The sequence below is a fragment of the Vombatus ursinus genome, unplaced genomic scaffold (genome assembly GCF_900497805.2).
Source record: "Vombatus ursinus unplaced genomic scaffold, bare-nosed wombat genome assembly UNPS02014825.1, whole genome shotgun sequence".
Taxonomy (NCBI): domain Eukaryota; kingdom Metazoa; phylum Chordata; class Mammalia; order Diprotodontia; family Vombatidae; genus Vombatus; species Vombatus ursinus.
Window position 1 is genome coordinate 8,706,032 of NW_020954603.1, and position 25,352 is coordinate 8,731,383.

At 39.4% G+C, this 25,352-nt stretch overlaps 1 protein-coding gene across 1 annotated transcript in view; it reads left to right on the top strand.

Annotated features, from left to right (window-relative positions):
- The first annotated feature begins 251 nt into the window (after positions 1-251).
- DIPK1A (divergent protein kinase domain 1A) overlaps positions 252-25,352 on the top strand; it is a 115,716-nt gene continuing 90,615 nt past the window's right edge. The window contains exon 1 of the mRNA XM_027838115.1: positions 252-367. Within this exon, the coding sequence (XP_027693916.1) occupies positions 314-367 (54 nt within the window). The 5' untranslated portion in view covers positions 252-313. The remainder of the gene's footprint in view (positions 368-25,352) is intronic.

Genomic DNA, 25,352 nt, shown 5'->3' on the forward strand with positions numbered 1-25,352 from the left:
TGTGTCGGCAGAGGCGCGCCTTTAAGGCGGTCTGACAGCTGCGGCCGCCGCTGCCGGGAGGCCCGCGGGAGGGGGGGGGGGGGGGGCGGCCTGCCGGGGAGGCGCGCGGGGGCGGGGGGGGCGCGCGGGGGCGGCCTGCCTGGGAGGCGCGCGGGGGCGCGCGGGGGCGGGCCGGGCGGCGGCGGCAGAGGGGGCGGGGAGCCCGGGCCGCCAGCGCTGGCTCGGGGTCCGCCTCTGACTGCGGCGGCGGCAGCGGCTCGCGGGGTTCGGCTCGGCTGGTTCGGCTCGCACGGCGGGGCGATGTGTGAGTGCCATGGCGAGGAGTCTCTGTGCGGGGGCCTGGCTCAGGAAACCCTACTACCTCCAGGTAGGCCAGCCTCCGCCGCGGCCGCCCCCCCCACCCCCGACCCTCCGGCCGCTGCCCCCTCCCCGGCCCCGCCCTCCTGCCCTCCCGTCTGTCTATCTGTCTGTCACCCGCTGGGCTGGGGGCTGGAACAGCACACCCCCGCTTCCCCCTCCTCTCTCGTGTGCCCCTCCTGCCCCGGGGACCCCCTCCTGCCCCGTGTCCCCCTTCTGCCCCGCGTCCCCCTCCTGCCCCGTGTCCCCCTTCTGCTCCGCGTCCCCCCTCCTGCCCCGGGGCCCCCTCTTGCCCCGGGACCCCCTCCTACTCCGTGTCTCCCATGCTGCCCCGCGTCCCCCCTTCTGCCCCGTGTCCCCCTTCTGCCCCTGGACCCCCTCCTGCCCCACATCCCCCTCCTGCACCAAACGTCTTCCCCCTCCTGCCCCGTGTCCCCGTCCTGCCCCTGACGTGTCCCCGCTCCGCCTCGTGTCTCGCCTCCTGCCCCGTGGCTCCCTCCTGCCCCGTGTCCTCCATCCTGCCCCGCGTCCCCCCTCCTACCCCAGACGTGTTCCCCCTCCTGCTCCGTGTCTCCCTCTCCTCTCCCACCTTGTCTCCCCCTCCTGCCCCACATCTCTCCCTCCTGCCCCGTGTCTCCCCCTCTTCCCACATTGTCTTACCTGCTCCTACCCCGTGTCTCCCCTCCTATCTTCCGTGTCTCTTCCTCCCGTTCTTCGGTCTCCCTCTCGTCCCCCCAACCCGGTAAGCCCCCCTTCCCCCCAGGGAGCAGGAATGGACACCTTCAGGAGATGCTCAGGGCGCTAAGGTGTTTCGATGTTTCTCTTCCTTGTGGGTGATGACTGTGCCTGGAGCCCTATGCCCCCCAACCCCGTCTCTCCCCACCCCATCCCACCCTATCTCCTCAGGCCTCCTCTCTCCTGGCGGGCGTTGTAGTTCGGTTTTGCCGGTTTGGACCCAAGTCCTCACCTCCCAACTCTGCATCACCTGTCGGCTTTGGCTCACTTTTCTCCCTCTCTTCCTTCCCTTGGAGACTGATCTCCCGACTCAAGCCTAGGAGGGCTTCACATCTTTGACTGGTTTATTTCACTGGGCTATAAACAGAGTTCCAATCAACCAGTGTTCATTAGGTGCCTGCCTAGATACAATCCCTGCCTTCTCGGAGCTGCCAGTCCACAGAAGGAACAGGCAATGCCAGAGTGTGGCATTCTACCACATCTAAAAACCCAGACTGTCCCGAGTGCATCCACCTGGTGGTAGCCAGTTTTAGCTCCTTCTTAAGGCCATAAAATTGGAGAGTTGGGAGGGAACCCCAAGATCATCTAGACCAAACCCCACCTGATTCTGTTTCAGTTATATACATTTTCAGAGGAAATGATTGCAGGGAACTGCCAGGCAGTTGTGTGTAGGTTTTCAAGATGTGCACTTAGTGGCTCCCTGAGGGGAAACCTGATGTGCTGATCCAAAAAAAGATGTCCACACCTCTAGCACTACAAGTTCAATTGACCTGGAGTGAGTGTGCAGCCTTCTGTCATGGATTACTGTGCTTTTTTCTGTTCTATTTCATGACATGAGGATTCCTTGTGTGTGCTGTTCCAAGGAACAACTACCAGGATGTGGTCCAAAATCCATCACCACTAGTGGAAAAACAAATGTGATTCAATACTTTTTACTGGGCCAGATGGGTCATCTAAGTATACAAGGACAGCACTTTTAACATATGGAATTAAAGATGTTAAAAGCTCAGAACCCTTTATTGGTGTGCTATACAGGGTGACTTGAACATCTGAGTACAGTTAAAGACTTTTTGAGACACTCTTGTATGTAAATACAGTTAAAGGGGGATGGTTGGGTAAGTGGGCTTATAGTGATTTAAAAAAAAAAAATAACAACAGTAGACATTGAAGGAGAGCAAGAGTTTTAGACCTCTCTGGTGAACTTAAAATGTATTATTTTATATTGTAATTACTTGTGGTTTTGCTTTTTTCTTTGCTTTGCCTATGCCTCAGTAACTGGCAAGTCAAATCAACAGGCATCTATTAAGTGCTTACTATGTGCCAGCCCTAGTACTTATATTTGAATATTTGCTTAGTTGAGATTAGATTTAAATGCTTATTTTAAGATAGTATCGGTAGAACATGAAATGATACATGTAGATTTGTGGTTTCAGCCCTGTGGATACTCCCTCAATGATGCCAATCTCAACTCAGGTAGGCAATCCAGGCCTCTCTCCTGCTCCTGTTCAAGTCAGGGTCCAGCTCACTCGATGACCATGAACGTTATTAGCTCAAAATGTAGGCACTGATGGACACAGGGCTGTGGGCCTAGCTCTGCCCCTCTCATAGTCCAGACCAGAGGCTTTCTTCCTTCCCAGTGTGGATAGACCATTGATCTGAACTCTTTTGAGTAATGATGTATCTCTTTTAGGGAGCTCTGCAGTGTTCTGGGGCTTAATGCAGCCAGCACCAGTATTAAGTGGTATCACTGCTATCCCATGAACTGGAAGAATACATTCTCTTGCAATCCCCAAAATCAATCAACAAACATTTGTTAGGTGTCTATGTACCAGACCCTATAGTAGGAGCTGTGGCTACAAAGATGAAGTTGAAATAATTGCTAGTCTTGGGGAACTTACTTTCTATAAAAGCATCTCCCTCCATGCATTTGCACTGACCACGTCCCATGTCTGAAATGTGTAACCTCTAACTCTAGAATTCACCAGCTTCCTTCAAGGCTCAGCTCAAATCTGACCTAATAGAGACCTTCCCTGGTCCCCCCTAGCTTCTAAGTGCATTTCCCCTAAGATTACCTCCCACCTGGTCCATATATATCCTGTATTTACCTTCACGTGTCTTCCACATTAGAATGTGAGGTCCTTGAGGGCAGGGACCATATTTGGGGGTATCGGCTCCCTGCTTGCTGTTTGTTCTTTCATTACCAGTGCAAAGGTCCCTCTCCTTTGTGGAGAGTACAGATTAAGCAGCTCTGCCTTCTCTCAGTGTCAGTTATCACTGTCCTATCCACCTCAAGCAGAAGTCTCATCCCTTCTTCAGTCTTCCTTTTTCTCTCAGCATAACTTAAAAAAATCTCTGTCATTCTTTAGCTTCCCCTGAAAGGCTCAATTCATTCTGAGCTTTGGCATTCTTGACACTTTTTTTTTTTTTACAGGACCATACAAACTCTTATATTCATTCTGTTACCCAGTCTTGCTTCCATCTTCTATAAAATCTAAGTTGGGTGCTGAGTTTCCTGCCCACCCACATTGATCTCTTCTGACAGATCCTTTTCTTCTTCCTCATTGCAATTGCTTCCCTTTCTGTTTTTGGAATTTAATTCCTTCCTGGGCCGACTTCCCCTGAAGCATTTTATTCCAAGGGATCTGACCTATGACACTTTTGAAATCTGCCTTTCCAATATTCAGGGTTCATGTCAGACTATACTTGCATTTCCTCCTTTATCACAGCCTCTAGGGTAGAGTGGATACTTCCCCACTCTGGGTTCCCATCATTTCCACCATAGCAACTGGTTCCTCTTTTAGTGAGAATCAGATCCAGAATAGAAATCCTTGTTAGTTCTTTCACCTGAAAGAAAGGATGTGGAAAGAGAAAAGAAGACAGCCCAGGACAGATCCTTGAGAGTACACATTTAGGGGTAGGCTATGAATATATCCGAGACTGAGAAAAATAGTCAAATAGTAGAAAAGTTTAACTTGAAATGTCATACAAAAGAGACTGGATTTTATTGTGGGGGCAAATTAAAACCACCCAGACTTTTTTAGTAGGGGAGTGGCAAGGTTAGACTTTTGCTTTAGGATTATTCAGTGGGTGCTGGATGGATTAGGGTGGAGAGATGAGACTCAGTGACGGCCTGAACCTGGGGCTGTCTAGGTAAGTAGAGACAAGGGGACAGAGAAGGGGACATGTTATGAAGGGAGGATCCAAAAGACTTAGCAATTGGTTGGTTGGTGGAAAGAAGAAGGGGAAGGAGAGGAAAGAGTCAGAGATGACTGAAGTTTCCTTCCTGGGTGACTTTGCACCCAGAAGTGCAAAAACTCACTACCAAATGACCACTGGGGATATTTTTCTCCCACACTGTTGACTGAATCCTTTTCCTAGCTCTACTAGAAGCACATTCCAGTAACCTAACTTAGTTGTCTAGCCATGGAATGAGGACAATACTGGTGAGTGGCAATTAACACTAATGATAGGGATAAATGTTGAACATGTAAATTAATATTTAGGTTAGAATGAAGTTATCTCTTTGTGATCCTTTATCTGATCAACAAAACTTGTCAGAGTTTGTTCGAAAAACTTTACTGGGAGATTTCTTTTTCATAGAAGTTTCTGGTCACTTATATGTAACTTTCTATGGTTAGGCTAAAAACATTGAATAGAGACTTTTAAAATTATTATAGTCATGGGAAGTTACATATTTATATGTGACTTTCAAATATATCTGTCTGGGTGTCTTATTTGTCGTTATGACACCTGGACTTTCATAAAAGTTTTTAAGATAAGATCGTGGTATCACAAATAGGTATGATTGCTGAAGAACATTATATCTTATGAGAAGACCAAGACCATTTTTTAAAGTAAAAATACGTTCTTTAAAAGTTGGCTTTGGGGGCAGCTAGGTGGTGCAGTGGATAGAGCACCAGCCCTGGATTCAGGAGGACCTAAGTTCAAATCCAGCCTCAGACACATAACACTTCTTAGCTGTGTGATCCTGGGCAAGTCACTTAACCCCATTGCCTAGCCAAAAAAAAAAAAAAAAAAGTTAGCTTTGATTACAAAATAGTAATGATGTACAAATGCAAAATGAAATAAATGCAAAATATTCCTCACTAATTATTTTAGTTATTATAAGAATACTTATAATTATTATGATTGTTATAAAAATGTTTCACAAAATAGTATTGTAAAGGAAAATTTTAAGTAGATTATTAGTAACTTTAATATTTAATAATGCTTAAATATAACTTCATAGTAAAATTTAAATGTTATATTGGGCATCATTCTGAAAAACAAATTAACAACCTTACTCCTAGACAGACTCCCAGGAAACTGGCTTTTAAAATATATTCATAGGTTGAATTCTTATTCCTGTGCTGAATTTGCTCTTGGTATTTACCCTCATCCCTCTGCTTCAATTCAGCTGATAAAAGAGGCCTTAGAATTGCCCGGCTTTCATCTTTCCTCCCTTCCTTCATTGCCCAAGTTTTCCCACCATCTGCTTTTTCCACTTCCTCTCCCAGCAGCTGCTCCAACTTTGAAATTGTGCGGACAAAGTCAAAATGAAATCACATTTTCAAGACAAAATATCATTCAACTTCTTCCCTTGCTACTGATAGAAAACTCATAAGTATAGTAATTCATTTTGTTGTCCTTTCTTGCTGTTTGCTGGTTAAAGTCAGAATAAAACCATACTGCACCTTGAGCAAAAGCAGCATGTCAGAACTAGAGACCTGGGTTCTATTCTTATCTGTACCACTCCTTTATTGAGACTGGGAGCCATCCTTTAATACCTTTTCATAACTTAGTTTCTACATTATAAAATTGGGAAAATAGCATTTATGCTACTGTCTTTGTCATTGGGCCATAATATGGGTACATTTAATGAAGCTATTTCTTTTTTAAAAATCTACATTGTGAATTCTTTTATCTATTTGTCACTTTAACCAAAATATTCTTAGTGCAAAAATCTGTGAATATGAATGAAAAATACTGCATGTGTGAAATTCCTTGGGGAATGGTCCATGTTAAAGATTACTACTTCTTCTCCTCCTCCTCTTCCTTTTCCTCCTTCTCCTTCTTTCTCCTCTTTCTCCTCCTCCTCCTTCTCTTTCCCCTCCTCCTTCTCCTCTTCCTCCTTCATTTTTTAACACAATAAGCAAATTAGTGACGTTAACAGGCTTAAATATTCCAGAGAGTTGCAGCTTTTCCCCTTTTACATGTCAGGCTGTTATTTGAATATGTTTAACTATAATTGATAGACTCCTTCTGAGATGTGTTGCATACTTCAGAGGATCCCAGATTTAGAGCTGGAAAGGATTTTGGAGACCAGCTCATCCAATTTGTACAGATGAGGGAACTGAGATATAAAGAGTTGAAGTAACTTGTCTAAGTGAAGAGAGGTAGTAATTGGCAGAGTGGGATTTGATTCCAAATCTGTTGCTCCTTTGACTCATACAGCCTCTACTACATGATCCAAGACTTCCGTGCTTTTGGAGTTCTCAAATGCAAGACAAAGGAGTTTGCACTTTACTGTGTAATTAGAGAGCCAGAAAAGGGTTTTGATCATGCAAATGGCATGCCCAGACTTTTGTATTAAGAAAAGTCTCTATGTAAATTAGAAGCTGAGGGGATGTCAATTGGGGAATGGCTGAACAAGTTGTAGTATATGATTGTGACAGACTACTATTGTGCTGTAAGGAATAACAAGGTGGATGTGTTCAGAAAAACCTGGGAAGACTTGTATGAACTGATGCAAAGTGAAGTGAGCAGAACCAGGAGAACATTGTACACCATAACAGCAATATTGTAACAGCAACCAACTGTGAAAGACAGCTACTCTGATCAAGATAATGATCCATGATAGTTCCAAATGACCCATGATGAAAAATACTATACACCTTTAGAGGGAGAACTGATAAACTCTAAGGGCAGATTGAAGCATTTTTTTTCTTGCTTTTTTCCCCTACATGGCTAATGTAGGAATATGTTTTACATGACTTCGTGTGTATAGTGAGTATCATATTGCTTGTCCTCTCACTGGATAGGGGAGAGACTAGAAGGAGAGAGATAATTTGGAACTCTAAAAATGAATGTAACAAAATAAAAATTATAAGCTAAAAAGAAAAGAAAATCATCTTTGCTGCTGTGTGCTGGTAGTTTGGAGCAAAATGTACCAGGAGGCATGGAGGCTAGTTAGAAAACTATTAGGGTAACCTAGGGAAAGGTAATGAAGGTTCAAACTAGGATCAAAGTAAAAGAAAAAAACCTTGATAACTGATTGCAAAAGGTGATTAGAGAGAAAAGAAAAGAAATAACCTCAAGGTTTTCAGCTTGAATAACTGGGAAGGTGGTTATTTCCTAGAATAAGGAAGCTGAGAGCAAGACCAAGAGTAGATTTTGGGGGTGAAGGTGAAGGTGAGTCTATATTGAATTTGAAGTGACCCAGGCAGATATCCAGTAAAGCTCTGAAAATTTCTTTCTTCCAAGAGCTCAGGCAAGCCATTCTGGAAAGCACTTTGGAACCATGCCCCAAAAGCTATTTAAAAAAAAAAAAAAAAGCAAACCCTTTGACCCAGAAATGCCACTACTAGGTCTGTACACCAAAGAGATAAAAGAAAGAGCAAAAAGGCCCATACATATAAAAAATATTTGTAGCAGCTCTTTTTATAATAGTAAAGAATTAAGAACAGAAGGGGTACCCATCAGTTGGGGAAATGGTTGAACCAGTTATGATATAGGAATGTGATAGAATACTATTGTGCTGAAAGAAAGGATGAAGGGGATGGTTTCATAGAACCTGGGAAATTTTGTACGAACTGGTGCAGAGTGAAGTGAATAGAACCAACAGAACAAGTTATATCATAACAACATTATAAGGACAAACAACTTTCAAGACTTAACAGTTCTGATCAATGCAGTGATCATCCACAGTTCCACAGGACTCCTGATGAAAAAATGTTGCCCACTCCTGACAGAGTGGTGATGGACTCAATATACAGATTGATTTTTTTGACATAGCAAATGTAAGAATTTGTTTTGCTTGATTACACTTGTCTGTAACTGGAGTTTTGATTTTTCTTGCTTGTCTCAGTGGTGAGGGTAGAAGGGAGGAGACAGAGGAAGTAGCAGGGAGAGAATGTAGATCTTTTGAAAAAAAAATGTATAAATGAATAAATGAATGGGACTCTGTACAGTGATTCATGCTGGATATATACATTTTGGAGTCACGTGCTTAGAGGTGATAAGTAAAGTCCTAAAGCCAAGGGAATACATCATCAAGAGCGAAAATATGGAGAAGAAAAGAGAGGTGGAGTTAGAGTCTTGACATGAACCTGCACAGAGCAGATTGGAGGACAGGGGCCAAGTGAAAAAGAAGCAGTAGTCAGACAGGTAGAAAGAGAACCTTGAGAGAGCTGTGCCACAAGTCATAGGAGAGGATGATCAACGAGTGAAGATGTTGAAACATTAAGGAGCTTGAGAAATGGGGACGGTCATTGGATTTAGCAATTGAGTCGCTAGTGAAATTGTAAAAGATAATTTCAGCAAAGTAGTGGCCACATTGCAAGGGCAAGTGGAGATAGTGAGTATTGATTTTTCTTTCTAAGAGTTTAGCAGTGAAAGGGAGAAGAGCTATAGAATCATAGCTTGAGGGGACAGTAGAGCCAAGTTTGAGATCTTTATTGTTTTTGGCTTTGCATGGAGAAACCTGAGTATGTTTGTAAATAGTGGAAAAAGAGCCAGTAGGAAAGAAGAGATGGAAACTTAGAAATGGGGAATGATCAATCGATGGGACAGGCTCCCAAAAGAAATGTGAGGCGATGGGATTAAGGATATAAGTGGAATATAAATCGTGGAGAAAGTTGGACTAAATAAAGTAATGACAAGTGGTCTTTTCTCAGTCCTGCTGCCCTACCTCTGTAGCAGGTGACTTTGTCAGCTGCCTCCCTCATGAAACTCTTTTCCTCTGATTTCTATAATATTTCACTATTCTGGTTCTCTTCCTACCCCTCAGTCGTGAACATTTATACAAGATTTAGTACTTAGTCTTTTGTGTTTCTTGACTTGAAGATGACATTCCTCATGGCTTCGCCATCACCCCTTCGTAGGTGTTAGTAACCTACTTCGTTACCTCCCTGTCACACTATACTCAAAACGTTCTAAAACCATACCCTTCTTTTCCCTAAACTGGTTCTCCCTCCTCACTGCCCTATTAAGTCAGTCAGTCAATAAGCATTTATTAAAAGCATTTGCTATGTGCCAAACACTATGGAAAGTGCCGAGGATGCAAAGAAAGAATAAAACAGATTCTGCTCTTAATGAGCCCACAGTCTAGTGGGGGAGATAGCATGCAAACAATTGTGTACAAACAAGTTACATATAGGATAAATGGGAGATAGTCAACAGAGAGGGTGGCATTAAGGAAAATCAGTAAAAGCTTCTTGTAAAAGTGGGATTTTAGCAGGAATTGAAGAAAGCCAGAGAGGCAAGGGAGGCCAGGGGGCAGAGCATCTTGTCTGAGGAACAACTGTTAATGGTACCACAATTTTCTCAGACTCAAAACTTGGTAGTGAACTTTGTTTGCCTCTCTGTCATACCCCATAGGGTTTCACTTCAAATGATTTATAAACAGTTTTTAAAAAACATATCTGACTTCATTATAAGGGAGATTCCTTATGCCATTCCTGTAGTGCATGGTAGATTGTGCATAAGCATGGAGGTAGATGAGATGTTATGTACATGGAACAACACGTAAGCCAATTTGGACAGGAATATATGGAGGATTTAATGTTTACTAAGTCTGGAAAGAAAGGCGGGAACCAGAGTTTGTGTGTTATAGTAGAGGTGACGGGGAGCTACTAAAGTTTCTTTAGCATAGGAACGACATGGTTGGACCTGCTCCTTAGGATTATGTTGGTGACTGTGGCAAGAAGACCAGTTAGGAAGCTATTAAAATAGTCCAGGCAAGAGGGAGTAAGGGCATGAGCCATGGTGGTGGCTGTTTGAGCGAAGTAGAAGTAGATGCAAAAGAGGTTTTGTGGGTAATATTGATAAGAATTGGCAACTAATTGGATATGGTATCAGTGAAGGAGAGGGAAGAATCAAAGAAGACTTAGAGATTGAAAACCTGGCTGCCTGGAAAGATGGGTTTGAGCTTTACAGAAATAGGTAACTTGGATGGTTTATGGGAAAAGATAATGAATTCTGGTTTGGCCATTTTGAGTTCAAGATGCCTACGGGACATAATCTATATGGAAATGTCCTGCGGGAAGCTGATGATGTGTGGCTGGATCTAAGGAGAAAGGTAAGGACTGGACGTGGAGATTTGAAACTCACTTGGATCGAAATAAAATCATTTAGAGAAAGGAGAGAAGGAAGAAAAGAGAAGAAGGCTCAGGACAAAGTTTTAGGATACCTCCATGCTTGTCCTAATTTCCCTATTATTCCATTTGCCAATATTAAAGTCTCCAAATAATTTTCTTGCTAAATAGGTACTTCGTGGTTCCTAGCCATCCTGGCTAATCTAGCACTACCCATACACACACACAAAAAATTAATAAGTGGGTTTCTAGTTATCTTCTCATCCTCATCATCAAATTTCTCTCTTGACCTTCTAAGCATTTCATGCTAATCATCTTAGAATTATACTCTCTCCACGTACTCATCATAAAACAAGGAAAAATTAACACATCCTATAATCCCAGTTCTTTTATTATAAAACATGCCCTTATGAAGAGAACATGCCCTAATAATCTGTGATATGTCCTTAATATTTCTTGCAATTCCTATTTTATTCTCATTCTCCAACTTTTACAAAAATGATAAATTTACCAACTAATACTAAATCTATAGTTTAAAAAAAACTTCTTCATTAGCCTAATGCCACGACACATTTACTAATCTTCATTAATATAGGTTAAGAGTCAAAAATTTCCAACTGACAATGATTTTCAATCCAAAATTCAATTAAAGCTTCAAATTAGGCCTCATCATCTTCATCCCCACAGCTCTATTTATTGTTGTTTGAGCTCTTCTAAAATTTGCCATGATATACAAATACAGACTTGAACATTCTAATTTGTCATTGGAAGAAAAGGTGTTGGAATGATATGTTTTCTATTAATTGATGGTATTAAGGAATAGTCATTGATAGGGAAGGGGAAAGGAATAAACATTTATTTAGTACCTACTATGTACCAGGCACGCCATGTACTACACACTTTATAAGTATTATTTCATTTGATCCTCACAATAGCCCTGCAAGGTAGGTGCAATTATCTCTGTTTCTACAGTTAAAGAAACTGAAGCAAACAGAGATTAAGTGTGACTTGCCTAGGGTCTCACATCTGGCTAGTAAGTATCTGAGGCCAGATGGAGACTCAGATCTTTCTTACTTCAGTTCCAGTGCTCTGTCCACTACACCACCTAGCTGCCTCTAACACCACAATATTTCACAGAACTTGCTATAATTGAATTGTGGACATTAGATTTATACTAACCATGGCATGGCTGTCAATCCCCAATAATATCTGAGGATTTGAACCGGTTTTTTTTTTAAACTAAAATTGATGCCCTTTTTTTCTTGGGTCTTCTTTTTGCCGACCCTGGTAAGTCAGCTCAATTTGGATTTTACTTATGACCTTCTTCCACTATAAAAGGACCTACACCAGTCTCTACCCTACTTCATTCAATCACATACTGATTATACTAATTCACTTTAATCTCATGTCAGAAGAAAATATAATTCAAATGCTTGCTCTGTGATTGGGCACTCCAGCAACCCTCTTTGCTCCATCTTTGCAGCTACAAAACCAAAACAAAAAATTGTGGCATTCTCCTCCTGTAGCCAGTCAGGCTTAATAATAGTCATTATTGCTGTTAATTAATCTCACATAGCAGTTCTCCATATCTGCACTCATGCCTTTTTTTCCTTCCAAATCAGTGTCATTTTTATGTTCTGGATCTATTATTTGTAGTCTAAATGATAAACAGGATATTTGAGGAAAAGAATGATCCTTAATAGCCATCAGCCTAACTTTGACCGGATAGATTCTCCTTTCTTGAGGGTTTTTTTTTAAATAAAAGAATTTATTGTTGAAACTCTAAATATGTAAAAGATGGATCATGATTCAGCATAAGAAACTGAGAAGGAAGAGTCAGACAGTAAAGAGGAGAACCAGGAGAGAGTAATATCCTGAAAACTGAGGGAAGAGAGAGTATCAGAGAAATGGGTAGCCAATAGTGTTAAAGCCACAGAGATGTCAAGACAGAAAAGAACTGAGAAAGATCCAGTGGATTTAGCAATTAGAGATCACTGGCAACTTTGGAGAAAGCAACTTCGGTTGAGTAAAAGGCTGGAAACTAGATTTCAAAATGTGAAAGTGAAGTAAAGGTGAGGGAACGGAACTGATAAAAATTGTCTGAATATCTCTTCATAGGTACTGCTGCCAATAATAATTTCAAAGATGCAAAGATAGGGGAAACTGGTTCACTATACTCAAAGTGCAGGCATCATTGTATAAAAAAATCAATTAGCCTAGAACATCCGTTTCAGCAACCTTACGTAGGTTTTGGTTACGTAGTCAGGTCAGGTACAAAGGAATTTTACAGAAAGCTGAAGGGGAAGGGAACGGTTTACACATTAAAGAACCTATGGCACAAGGACAAGATCTATACCAGGTAAATCAGGATACTAGTCAGCAAACACTAGAGCTATAACTGTTATCTCAAGCTGGAATTGGCAAAAAGAGCAGAAATTATTTAGATAACACTAGGGCTATAGTTGATGTCTCAGCTTGATTTTACAGACTCTTGATGGTTGTGTGACCAATTTAACTTAAGTAAATGATGGTAAGAAAATTAAGCCAGAAATTCTCTTAGGACAGTCTCTACTTTGGTCATAGATTACATAATACATGCATCTTGACCACATTTTTATACATCCTATTGATCTCCTTTGTGGATACCTTGTATTTCCACAGGCAGATGCAAGTATTGGGAAGCATTGAAAGCAACAATAAAGCAAAATCAACACAATAAGTTATTAATATTATATAACATGGAGTTTTCATAATTTGTGATTCGACCTATTCTAGGCAACCAAAAACAAATATCCCAGTCAGATGTTCAGTAAAATTAAGGGTTTGGTCAAACACATATGTGCAACATTCAGTTAATGTTCATTTAAAAAAAGATTTCTTATTTTGTTGTCTTGGGCTTAGCTGTCTACTTCATGAAGTCTTCTGCTTCTGGGAAACATTTTCCCTTAGAAATTCTATGTCAATGAGGTTTGTTCTTGACCACTATCCACTTTGGTCCACACAAACTCAGAGACATAAATCCCTGAATCAACATCCTGGTGCCATTAACTGGATTGTCAGTTGTTAACAGTACCTCGTCTGAGCCTTGTTTCTAGGTCAGCTTAGCAGAGGTATTTCTTCCAGTAGATTGACTTTCCAGGTTCCATTACCCTCATGGAGGTTTCCTAACCAAAGCTGCTTGAACCTCCTAGTGTCATGAATTAGTATAATTTAGTAGAGCCTGACAAAACCTAATCACATTGGCCTTACAGTAATTGGTTCATTTGATGAAAGCCAGTTTAAACTTTGTGAAGTTAACTTTATAAACATCAAGGCTCTAAGAAGAACATCAAATTAGGCTACCCATAATTCATCTGAAAGTTTAGAGAGTTTCATTCTTCATATGCCACTTATTCTTTCTATCTTTACCAGAACTCTGCATATAATATGGATAATCTTATCTACAGAGAAGAAGAAGGGGGAGGAGGAAGAGGAGGATTTTATAAAATAAGTCCTGTTTTTATGATAATCAGAGAGAGAGAGAGCTCAAATAGAAAAAAAATCAATCTCCCATTTAAGAAAAGCTAACAAAATAAATTACAAAATGGTTTTTTAAAAGTGATTTAAAGCTTTAGTAAAAATTTAGCTACAATATTAAAACCCACTCTTTATTATTAGTAACTCTCCAATGTTGCTCTAATTTGAAAATTGGCCTTTTAGCCAAACAATTATACCACACAACAGACCTTTTTTAAAAAAATTTTAACATCTATTTAACCATCTTGAACATACTGAAATGCTTTGGACAATCAGTCCATTTAATGTATGAGCTTCAACAAATTGAGATAAACCGTTTCCTAAAGCTAAATACTTTAAGATTGTGTGACTGTAAAGACCTATTATATGGTTTGGCAAGAGGCAGTATTTCTGATCATCCTGAGGACCAAGAGTATTTCTCTTCTTTTTACGCAGTGTGTGTGCATATAATGTATGTACCTCCAGGTACGGTAGTTTAAGGTTTGGATTTTTTTTTTTGTTTTGGGGGGTGTGTGTGTGTGTGTGTGTGTGTGTGTGTGTGTGTGTGTGAAGGAGATGTGTAGCATTTATTCCTCTTTGTCTTTTCACTTTTAAGAAAATCCTGATTTAAAAGTTTCTTGACAATTAAAGCGATTCTATATGAGAAAGCCTCTAACTTGAGATTTCTTAATTATGAAAACATATCCAAAGGCAGTTACCAAGATATCCAAAACCTGTATATTTAAGTGTCAGAATGAATAGATATCTATAAAAGTTCAAATGGACCTGAAAGAAATTCAGTAGTTTCCTATTACCTCCAGAATAAAATTAAAACCATATCATTTGGGACCATTACCTTTACTTGACCTTTTCCATTGTTTTTTCACTGGTACAGTTGCAAAAGTTTTAAGGCTATTAATACAATTACAGCTATCACAAGTCTTTTATGTATATTCTTTTACTCCAATGAAAACATTTGGAAGTCAATCGCGTACATCCCAGTTCTCAAATGAAAACAATCTAATCTTGACACTTTTCCCAAAGTGAAGTTTGCTAATCCATTAAAAATTAAAATTTCAACATCTTTATCACATTTGTATCTTTATCCTTTCCTCTCTTTAAGGATATATGTTATCCTCATATCATTCAGAAAAAAATGTGGTACTGTATGGCCCTAATCTTATACATTAATATATCACTATTAAACAAACAAGCAAGAAGATGACAAGTCTAATAAGTGATTTTCCATAGTTGCCTACATTAGGAAGTTGAATGATCACAAATTCAGAACAGTAAAATCAAAGCAGTAGAGTCCTTTAGACTTATATCCCATTATAGCAGTTCAGATGGGGGGAAGCGAGATGGCACAGTGGATAGAGCTCTGGCCCTGGATTCAGGAGGACCTGAGTTCAAATCCGGCCTCAGACACATAATACTCACTATCTGTGTGACCCTGGGCAAGTCACTTAACCCCTATTGCCCAACCAAAAAAAAAAAAAAAAACAAACAAACAAAAAAAAGAAATGCTAGATGATTGTGACAAAAAGATCCATTATAAAACATTTGCAGTTCTCCTCCCATGGTCAGAGAAATTTGCTATGAAAAGAAGAATGATGTGGTTGTAACAAAATCAGGACTGTTCCTTCTGGCCTCAGCCAAGACTAACCTATCATAGACATGCCAGGAAAAAACTCCTTTAACTCTGTTTGATTTCAAGCAAAAGTCATAGATACCTTTTGGATAGCTAATCATGCAACAAAGTTCTACATTATTCACAGGGTATCATAGCCAGGCTCGGAACCAACTAGATGGGAAATATTCCTGTTCAGAAAGGAAATAGCACAGTGAGGAAAATAGGTCAAGAAGAATCCTACCATTACCTTTGTCAAGACATCTTCTTAATCTTCCCAGTTATTTTACATTTACCAGCAGTATTTTCCAGATTGTACCCTCTCTGAGTAGCTCTTGGCATTTATCTTAAATGGTAGAGTACTGGATTAATAACAATCAACCTGTTATACGTGAATTTAAGCCTCAGAGCAAATCATATTATTGTTCCATTTTACATAGCAGATTTCATTGCTTACAGTTTAGGGGAGAATACAGTTTTCATATTTCAGTTAGAGTTGGCCAATGATAAAAAAATAAAAATAAAAATATTTATCTTCAGTATTTAGTAAGTATATATAAGATTTTTCCAAAAGCATTCATTTATCATTTTACTTTTCTAGTTTAAACATATCCTAATGTAAAAAATCAATTAAGAAGAAATTAATAAATGGTTTGTGTTCTGAAGTTTTATACATAATGTGAATGCATGATAATTCACTCAAAACCTGGAACAAAAAGCACTGGCTACTGGCTGCTGTCTACTTGATCTGACACTTCTGCCAATCATTAGGTAACCCCTAAGGCAAAAAGAGTTAGGTAGGTGGTACAATGGATAGAGTGCCAGGCCTGAAATCAGGAAGACTCATCTTCCTGAGTTCAAACCAGCTTTAGATACTTACTAGCTGTGTGATTCTGGCCAAGATACTTAACCCTATTTGCCTTAGTTCCTCATCTATTAAAAACCAGAGAAGGAAATGACAAACTGATCCAATATATTTGCCAAGAAAACTCAAAATGGAGTCACAAAGAGTTGGACACAATTGAAAAACAGCAAGGTAAAAAAAACAAAACTGAACAACAAGGTAGAAAGAAAAATCCTTTTAAACTGAGGCCTGCTGATACTGAGTTGTCTCAAAGATTCAACCTACCATGCTGGATACTAGGTTCATAATTTTCATAGTCAGTAGTAAAACAACTCATCATATAAATCACTTTTAATCTCAGGGTAGAATTTAGAAAGCTATTATTTGGATACCCTTTTCTTGTGGTTCCTTCTTTCACACAGTTAATACTGTTCTATGATCTTTAAAAATTTAGTGGGTCTAGCCAGACCTCTCATAGATAATGACACATCTCAAGTAAACAAACCAGAGCATATGCATTTAAATATTAAAGACAATCCTTAAGCAGTAGGGCCCTCTGCCTTCCAGACAAAAGTTTAACAGTTCAAAGCTATAAAATTATAACATTCAGATCAAAAGAGGAGATAACCTCCAACAAATACATTATAATCTTGGTATCATATCTCAAATCAACAGCATTTCTTATACAATGGTTTCGCAAAATCACAATGCAAGAAACTAATCATACTTACACAAAACAACATGACAGATTTAGAACTTAGACCTTTAGAAACAAGACTTATTGCCAGTCAAATGACATTAATCCAATTAAATATATTTTTGAAACGTATTACAAAAAAACTCATTTCATCCATCTATTGATTTAGGCATACTATACTAATTGATTTAGAGATCAGTATAGAGTAATTAAAATCTAGTTGTTTATAGTTACAAAAGTGGCCTAAAGCATTACCATTCAAGATAATTCAACCATGCTATGAATAATGACTTTCTCAACTAATTTATCCAAACCTAAAAAAAAAAACTTAAATTAAGGTATTTTGTATGTCAGCCATTCCAGTGGTATCAATGTTACTTAATTTGGGTAGAAAGATTGTACTTATAATTCTTATTCTAGCAGTCTATTAACTTTTTTACCTCACTGCCATGTTTTAAGTGTATTTTTCATCAAGATCTGTTTGCCAATAAAATGTCAAATATCACAGTTATCCTAATAGGAAAAAACACATCCCATTTAAGTGAGACAGCATTATAATTTTGTTTAGGAAAAACTCAAATCAAATCTGGATTTACAGTTATAAATAGTACCATATAAAATCTTAAGTTTCCCAAGGACCATTTTGCCACCAGCACTACAAATTCTGGACACCACTACCCTTAGTAAGTCTACTGCCAAAGATTAACATGGCAGTCTTGAATGTTTTTTAGTATACATTCTCAGCTCTTCTGAAACATAGGAATTACATCACCTCTGTTACCTAGTAATGAAATTATGACTATATTTCTCAAATGAAGATTAGAATATACCCTTCTATTGATCCTCCAAGGATAGAATTTTAGTTTCACTCGAATAATTCTATGGTGCAGATTTATTTCTATATTCACCACTTGACAAATGTTGCAATTGAATATGATACTGTAAATTTTAAATTGTGCTACATGATTCTAGGGGGCAGCTAGGTGGCGCAGTAAATAAAATGTCAGGCCTAGAGTCAGGAAGACTCAGCTTCATGAGTTCAAATGTGACCTCAGACACTTACTAGCTGTGTGACCCTGGACAAGTCACTTAACCTTGTTTGCCTCAGTTTCCTCATCTGTAAAATGAGCTGGAGAAGGAAATGGCAAACCACTCCAGGATCTTTGCCAAGAAAACCCCAAAAGGGTCAAAAAGAGTCGGACACAACTGAAAATGACTGAACAAAAACATGATTCTATTTTTCCACATCAACAAAAATATCCAAATGGCTAAAATAAAACCCAGAGATCATGAGCTAATTATAACAAGCATTTCTACAAATAATATTCACAGTTTCACAGGCATAGAAATCTTGCCATTCTTCCTTTATCTCAATAAGATCCAAAATTCCCTTATACTTTCTTTCTTCCTATGGACTTTGATTAAAGCCCTGTATCACCTCTCTTTCCACATTTAACCTTCACTACTTTCTCGATCCCTCACATCTTTACGTTTCCCAGTCATTGTTGTTGAGTCATTTTTCAGTCATGTCTAACTCTTCATGATTCCATTTGGGGTTTTCTTGGCAATGGAGTGGTTTGCCATTTCCTTCTCCAACTCATTTTTACAGATGAGGGACTGAGGCAAACAGGGTTAAATGACTTTCCTAAGGTCATAAAACTAGTGTCTGAGGCCAGATTTGAACTCACAAAGATGAGTCTTCCTGATTCCAGCCCTGACACTCTATTTACTGTGCCAGCTAGCGGCCCTCCATCTAGATATATAGATGCCCTACATCTTTATATTCCCCAATCATATCCCAAGCCTATTCTCAGAACCAGTTTTCTACATTCCACTGAATCTTTCCTTTGCAAAATAGCACAGGTATTCTCGTGCCTTACTAATTCATTGCAAAATTTTTACTCTTTCCTCTTTGGAATTAAAAGAAAAAACATCTCCCCAGAAAAAGTAACTTTACTGGCAATAAGTCTTGTTTCTAAAGGTCTAAGTTCTAAATCTGTCATGTTGTTTTGTGTAAGTATGATTAGTTTCTTGCATTGTGATTTTGAGAAACCATTGTATAAGAAATGCTGTTGATTTGAGATATGATACCAAGATTATAATGTATTTGTTGGAGGTTATAAGATTATATAAATAGAGAATGTCTTCACTCTACATTAACTCACTGATTCCATCTTGACCAGACCTCTTGTGGAGATTTCTTGCCCCACCAGTATATTTTGATAGGATTAAGCAGAGGCCTCCTGCCCCAGTTACCTGATCTTTCAACTCCTGAGATTTCATTTTTTCTTTTCCAATTTGGGAGTTCTTAAAAGCTTTCAAAGAGCAAAGTCTAGGGGGGGCCGCTAGGTGGCGCAGTGGATAGAGCACCAGCCTGAGTTCAAATCCGGCCTCAGACCAAACACTTGACACTTATTAGCTGTGTGACCCCGGGCAAGTCACTTAACCCCAATTGCCTAAAAACAAAAAACAAAACAAAGAGCAAAGTCTATTCCAACTTCTTTTAGGTGACTTTGCTTCTTATTTACCTAGGCAATTAAATCATTAACAGAAAAAAACACAGTGGTAAAGTAAAATTTTCTCCTAAAATTAAAATTTTCTCATTCTCAATTTAAACTAGGCTCTTTGAAAGAAAGAAGAGTTAATTCAAGGTGGTACTTAAGCACCAGATAAAACTTAAAAGCTGCAAACCAGTTTGGGGGGTTTTTTCCCCCTCTTTTTTTCCTTTTCTTTCTTTTCTCTGGAGAATTCTCTAGGAGAATTTCTCCTAAATATTCTTTGGACTTACCTGAAATTGGTTTCAGTTCTATTTAAGAGCTGAGCATTTTCTGTCATTCTCTAGGGAGAAAGAAAATGATAGAAGGTGTGGTGTTTGTGGGACAATTTCACAAAGTTTTTTTGGAAAAAAAAAAAAGGCCTAGGGAGCTCCAACCCCCAAACCCACTCAGACATTTCAGCATTTATAAAAACGTTCAAACTACATTTTCATAATTTGGGGGCTTGCATAGTAAACAGATTTCCTTTCAGCTCACAAATTTAGCATCTAATTGGTTTGCAATGCTATACATTTCTGCTAAGAGGAAAGATAGGTCCATCTTAGCTCACTTTCTCTCTCTTTGCATTCTCAACCTGGCCAGAATTAGGGACACAAAGATGAGATTAATCCTTTTGAAAGCTTAGACAATTTCAGCTGAAAAAGTCCCCAGTCTTTTTTCTTAAAACTTGCCTCCCACTGAAACTTTAATCAAAAAGTCAGTGCAGTCCTTATTTGGGTTTCTTGAAGGTGAGCTTAGTATCAGAATTGTAGTAATTATATAGACACCTTGAAGAGCTAATTTGGGTATGAAGCTTCAACGATTAGTTTAAGTATAGGCAATGTTTCCAATTCAAAAGACCCTCCCCAGACTCCAGAATGCCTAGTCTCAGAAGTTAACCTGGCCCAGACAATCCCAAAGTTATCAGAACCAAAGGGTTCTTTGAAGGGAATTTTCTCCCAGTTAGCCAGGAGACAATCCAACGGGGCATCTCTAGAAGGGGAGTAGATTTGACCAAGAATAATGTAGCTTCTGAATCTACAGGCAAGTTGACACAAAGCAGAATTACCAGAGTTGTGAGGAACTGAGGGATACCAAAATAATCACTGCCTACTCAAGGCAGAATTGAGATATCAGATTTATATCATTAGTGATAAGCATCCTTATTGACCACTTGAGGTTGACTTCAGACTAGACCAGGACTACCCAGGAATGTAGTCAGAGAGGGTAGCCACAACAGTATAATAATTATAAATGACAGATAGGCAATCAGATAGGAAAGTCTCTTGTTTATTTGAGAGCAGAAAATAAGGTGAAAGGGTACACAGCTTGGGTGAATCCTAGTGCTATCCCAGGTATTCACCCAGAAAAATGGAGGGGAAAGAAAGCCTTCCTGTTAAGGCTGCAAAGTTTCTCAGTCCAGCACTTGTTTTAGACTCCTGAATCATGATGTCATGCTCATCAGAAGAATCAGGGTGGATAACAGACCAGTCCCTCCAGAGTTTTTATGTTTAATAGATTATACAGGTACAAGAAATAGACAGACAATACAAGTAAGTACACAGAACATTAACCCATTTCTGAAATTTTCTAGATAGGACAGCAACTTTACCAGTCAGTGGATTTTTCCTGCCCATAAATCTCCTAGGTAAAATCTGCTTTGTGCAGCCAAAGAGTTAGTGGCATGGAAAACTGACCCATTTGGAATGGCCAGTAATTGTTTAAAAGATTGTCCACGGATCCATTGAGAGGCTTTACTACCAATCATAATTTCAATGGTACAAAAATAGGGGGGAACGACAGTTTATTATGCTCAGAAAGTCAGTGTCAACGTATGCAAAAATCAGTGAGCCCAGAATGTCAGTTTCAGCAGTCTTATGTAAATTCTGGTTACATAAGCATAATATAGGGGAATTTTACTGAAAGCCGAAGAGGAAGGTAAGGATTTACATATCAAAGACCCAGTGGCAGAAGACAATCTATTGGGTAAAATAGAATGCCAGTCAGTAAACACCAGCGTTGTAACTGCAATCTCAATTTGCAAATAGAGCAGGAACTAACCAGGTAACACTACTCTAGCTAGTTATGTGACCTGCTCATCTTAAGTAAAAGGTGATAAGAAAGTTAAGACAAAAGGATTAAGTTAAAAACAAAAGGATTACCATGGAGTAGTGAGGGCTCAGTTGAAATTAGATACCATGAGTTTATAAGGGACCTCAATGGCATGGTTGTGTGACTTCCTCTATTGGTATTCATCAATACACAAGCAGGAACATAGAAGACAAATGTGGCAAAGACAGGAGCAGTGAGAGGACAAAGAGAGAGAGAGCTGACCCAAGGGTAGAGAAAAGTGTAAAGTTGAACTCCTTAGTTCTACCCTGATTGACTCTGTATTGCACACCTGTTCCAAACCTCTTCTTTGTTCAAGCCACACACACCCCCACTCCCAACCTCTTCCCCACCCCCCCGCCCGCCATGCCCCACTTCTGTGTTATTCTATACCTCAAAATTGAGGATCAGTGTTTTGAAGAGAAACTTGCAAAGGGGTGATGAATTGGAGGAAAGGGAGGAAAGGAAACAAGCATTTATTAAGCACCTAGTATGTACCAGGAACTGTGCTAAGTGCTTTACAAATATTATCCTATTGGATAGTTGGGAAAGCAGGGATCAGAGAGAGGTGGAGTGAATGAAAGTCGTAATAAGGTTGGGATTAGGTTTAGGAGGAGTGAAGCAGAGGGAGAGATGAATGTTATAGTTGTAGAGAAGAATATCAGAGTTCTGGATAATGGAGCTCAAACGGTTGTGGATGATGGCGAGATCAAATATATGACCTTTCCTGTGTTGTTGAAGTAGTAAAGACGCACGTCTTATGAATTCATGAAACTGATGAATTGGGAGGCCAGAATATTTGAGGGGATATCAGTACGTAAATTAATAGTCCCCAAGTATAAGGTCAGGAGTTGGAGTAAGGACAAAGATAGTGAACCATGCCCTAAACTACTTGAAAAAGGAAGGAGAATTTTTTTTTCAAATAAACAAGAAATAAATAAACCCCAGAAACCAAGGGAAGCATTTATTTTTTTAAATGTATTTGGTATTTTTTCTAAGGGAAACACTTAAATATAAAAAACCAATAGGAGCGTGGAGGAGGCATGGCATAGAAGAAAAAAAAGAAATAAGTGTTTGCAGGGCAGAGACAGGAAAAATGTTCCTTAGCCTACACATAAGGGTGGGAACCTGGGTTCAAGGGAATGGTAGAAAACAGCAAATAGGATGATTTATAGATGGATGGAAAGAAAATCAAAGTAATGCTGCTATGGTTATATGGAGGGAGAGTCTGAAAATTGCAAAGAGGATCAAAGGGTCCATTCCTCTCCTTAGCCCAGTGTGGTAGGGCACCTGAGGATAAGTGTATCCCACACTAGAGAAAGTGGTGGCCAAGGATTCAGCGTCTTCTTGGGGAAGCATTCACCAGGAAGGCAGTGCCATGAATAAATTTCTTCGTTCTCTTCCAACTCGCGGCCACTGGACACCTGTTGTGTGTAAAAAGGGAACACGGTGACTCAGCAAACAATTCTTTCTCTGTGTCTCCTGATATGTGGGGAGCACCTAGCACGGAGTATAAGCCAGCTATTTATATGCATGGGTTATTCATAAACTGGGGAATGTTACAGTGGCCTGCATGAAGTGGGTGTTTCTTTGAATACTATAAGAAGGCACCAAGTTTTATTCTGGAGAAAAACATTGAACCTGGAATCAAAAGACCTAGGTTCAGATTATCTGCCATTTAGCCCTGTAACTTTGAGCCTCAATTTTCTTATCTGTAAAATCTAATAATAATATTTGCATTCCCTACTCCGTCAGGCTGCAGTGAGGAACCAAGGGAGTTATAGCAAATGTAATGTGCCATGCAAATATTTACTGTGCTTATTATTCTAGGAGAGCATTATCTTGAGAATAAACAGACTGACCTATAATAACCATGGGTAGTGTCCCCCTTCCAACCACATATTAAAATCTTATCTAAAAAAGAGTGCTTTCTGAGGTAGGCTGATCCTGGGCCAGAATCTTTCGGTGCCAACAATGTATACCAGGTTTCCCTGCACACAGTGTAACGTTGCATATTTTTGCTCCTTTGCCTTGCTGGGTGTGGTAACCTAGAATGATACCTACATACTATCTATTTTTAGGAACTTGTTTTGAGAAATCAGAATCTACTCCTATTTTAGGTTTGCTACTAGTAGATCTGCAGCCTCTTAATTTCAGTTTAGGATGCCTTCTGCTTTCTTACTGTCATTAAGACTAGAAAAAAATGAAATTTTAAAGAAATTGGGATAATTCTCTTACAAACTTTTCTATACCAACAGTTCTATTTATGTACTCTTTTATCTCAGCAAGGCTGACAGTCCTAATATATTTTGAAGCCCTAGATAACTGAGCACCTCTGTTCAAAGCCTTTAGATTGAAATTGATTTCAATCTGCCAAGGTTTTCAAAAGGAAGGAAGGAAGGAAAGAAGGAGGGAAGGAAGGAAGAAAAATGTCATTTTCATCAATTGTTGGATGAATATAAATTTCCTTTGATTTTAAATAAAGTTCTATAACTATTCTTCCACTTAGAAACCAAAAATAGAAACAACGTAACCTATTTATTATTATGTTGTCCACAGTCCTAAAAGCTTGGTTTTCTGGTTTCCTGTGGTAAACTAGTTTTAGCAAATACAAACCAGGAAAAAGGCTGCTACAGGTGATAACCCTATTTAACTCAATTTACCTACATTCTCTGGACTTGGCCAGTATGCCCCCAATGCCTTCTCCCTTTCCAGAACCTCTGTGTTGACAAAGGAACCAGACAAATGCATTCTTTATTCTCCGAACTTTGCCACTATATCCCCATGTGGGTATCATTAAGATGTAAGCTCTTCAAGAGCAGTGACTCCCTTTATTTTTGTTTGTTTTTATATCTCCAGCACTTAGAACAGGGCCTAGAACATGGGTGGGGAACCTTCTGCCTCAAGGCCACGTGTGACCTCCTAGGTCATTGGGTGTGGCCTTTTGACTGAGTTCAACTTTTACAGAACAAATCCTTTTATTAAGGAGATTTGTTCTGTGAAGTTTGGATTCAATTAAAGGGCTACACTTGAGGACCTAGAGGGCCATACATGGCCTTGAAGCCTCAGGTTCCCCACTCCCGGCCTAAAATACGGTAAATGCTTAATAAATGCTAGCAGAAGACAGAACTGAATTATAGTACAAGTAGCTGAGTACCATATAGATCATTAGGAATTAATATTTGTATTGTTAACCTGAATCCTCAAAAATGATTAGTTTATATTGTTTAAGAATGTGAGGAAATATTTGGTAAATTTCAGATTAACATTGTAAACGGTAGAAATTTTTTTAAAAAATATTCCTGAACTAGCAAATCTCAAACAAGTCAGAATTTTGGCCCTGGAGAGGTTTGAAATAAAATTCATCTGTGAAATCTACTTTGGGCTGTTGTATAAATAGTTAATATTTACTATTATTAGAATATTTTTATATAGCCCTTAAAATACTAGTTAGGAGCCAGATTTAAAGTCAAGAAGACCTGGTTTCAGATCCCACCTCAGACATTTAGTAACTGTGCGATCCTGTAACAGTCACTTAACTTCTCGTGTTAATATTATGTGCATCTAAACATTCTCCAAAACAGAATGTCTGTGTGTGTGTGTGTGTGTGTGTGTGTGTGTGTGTGTGTGTGTGTGT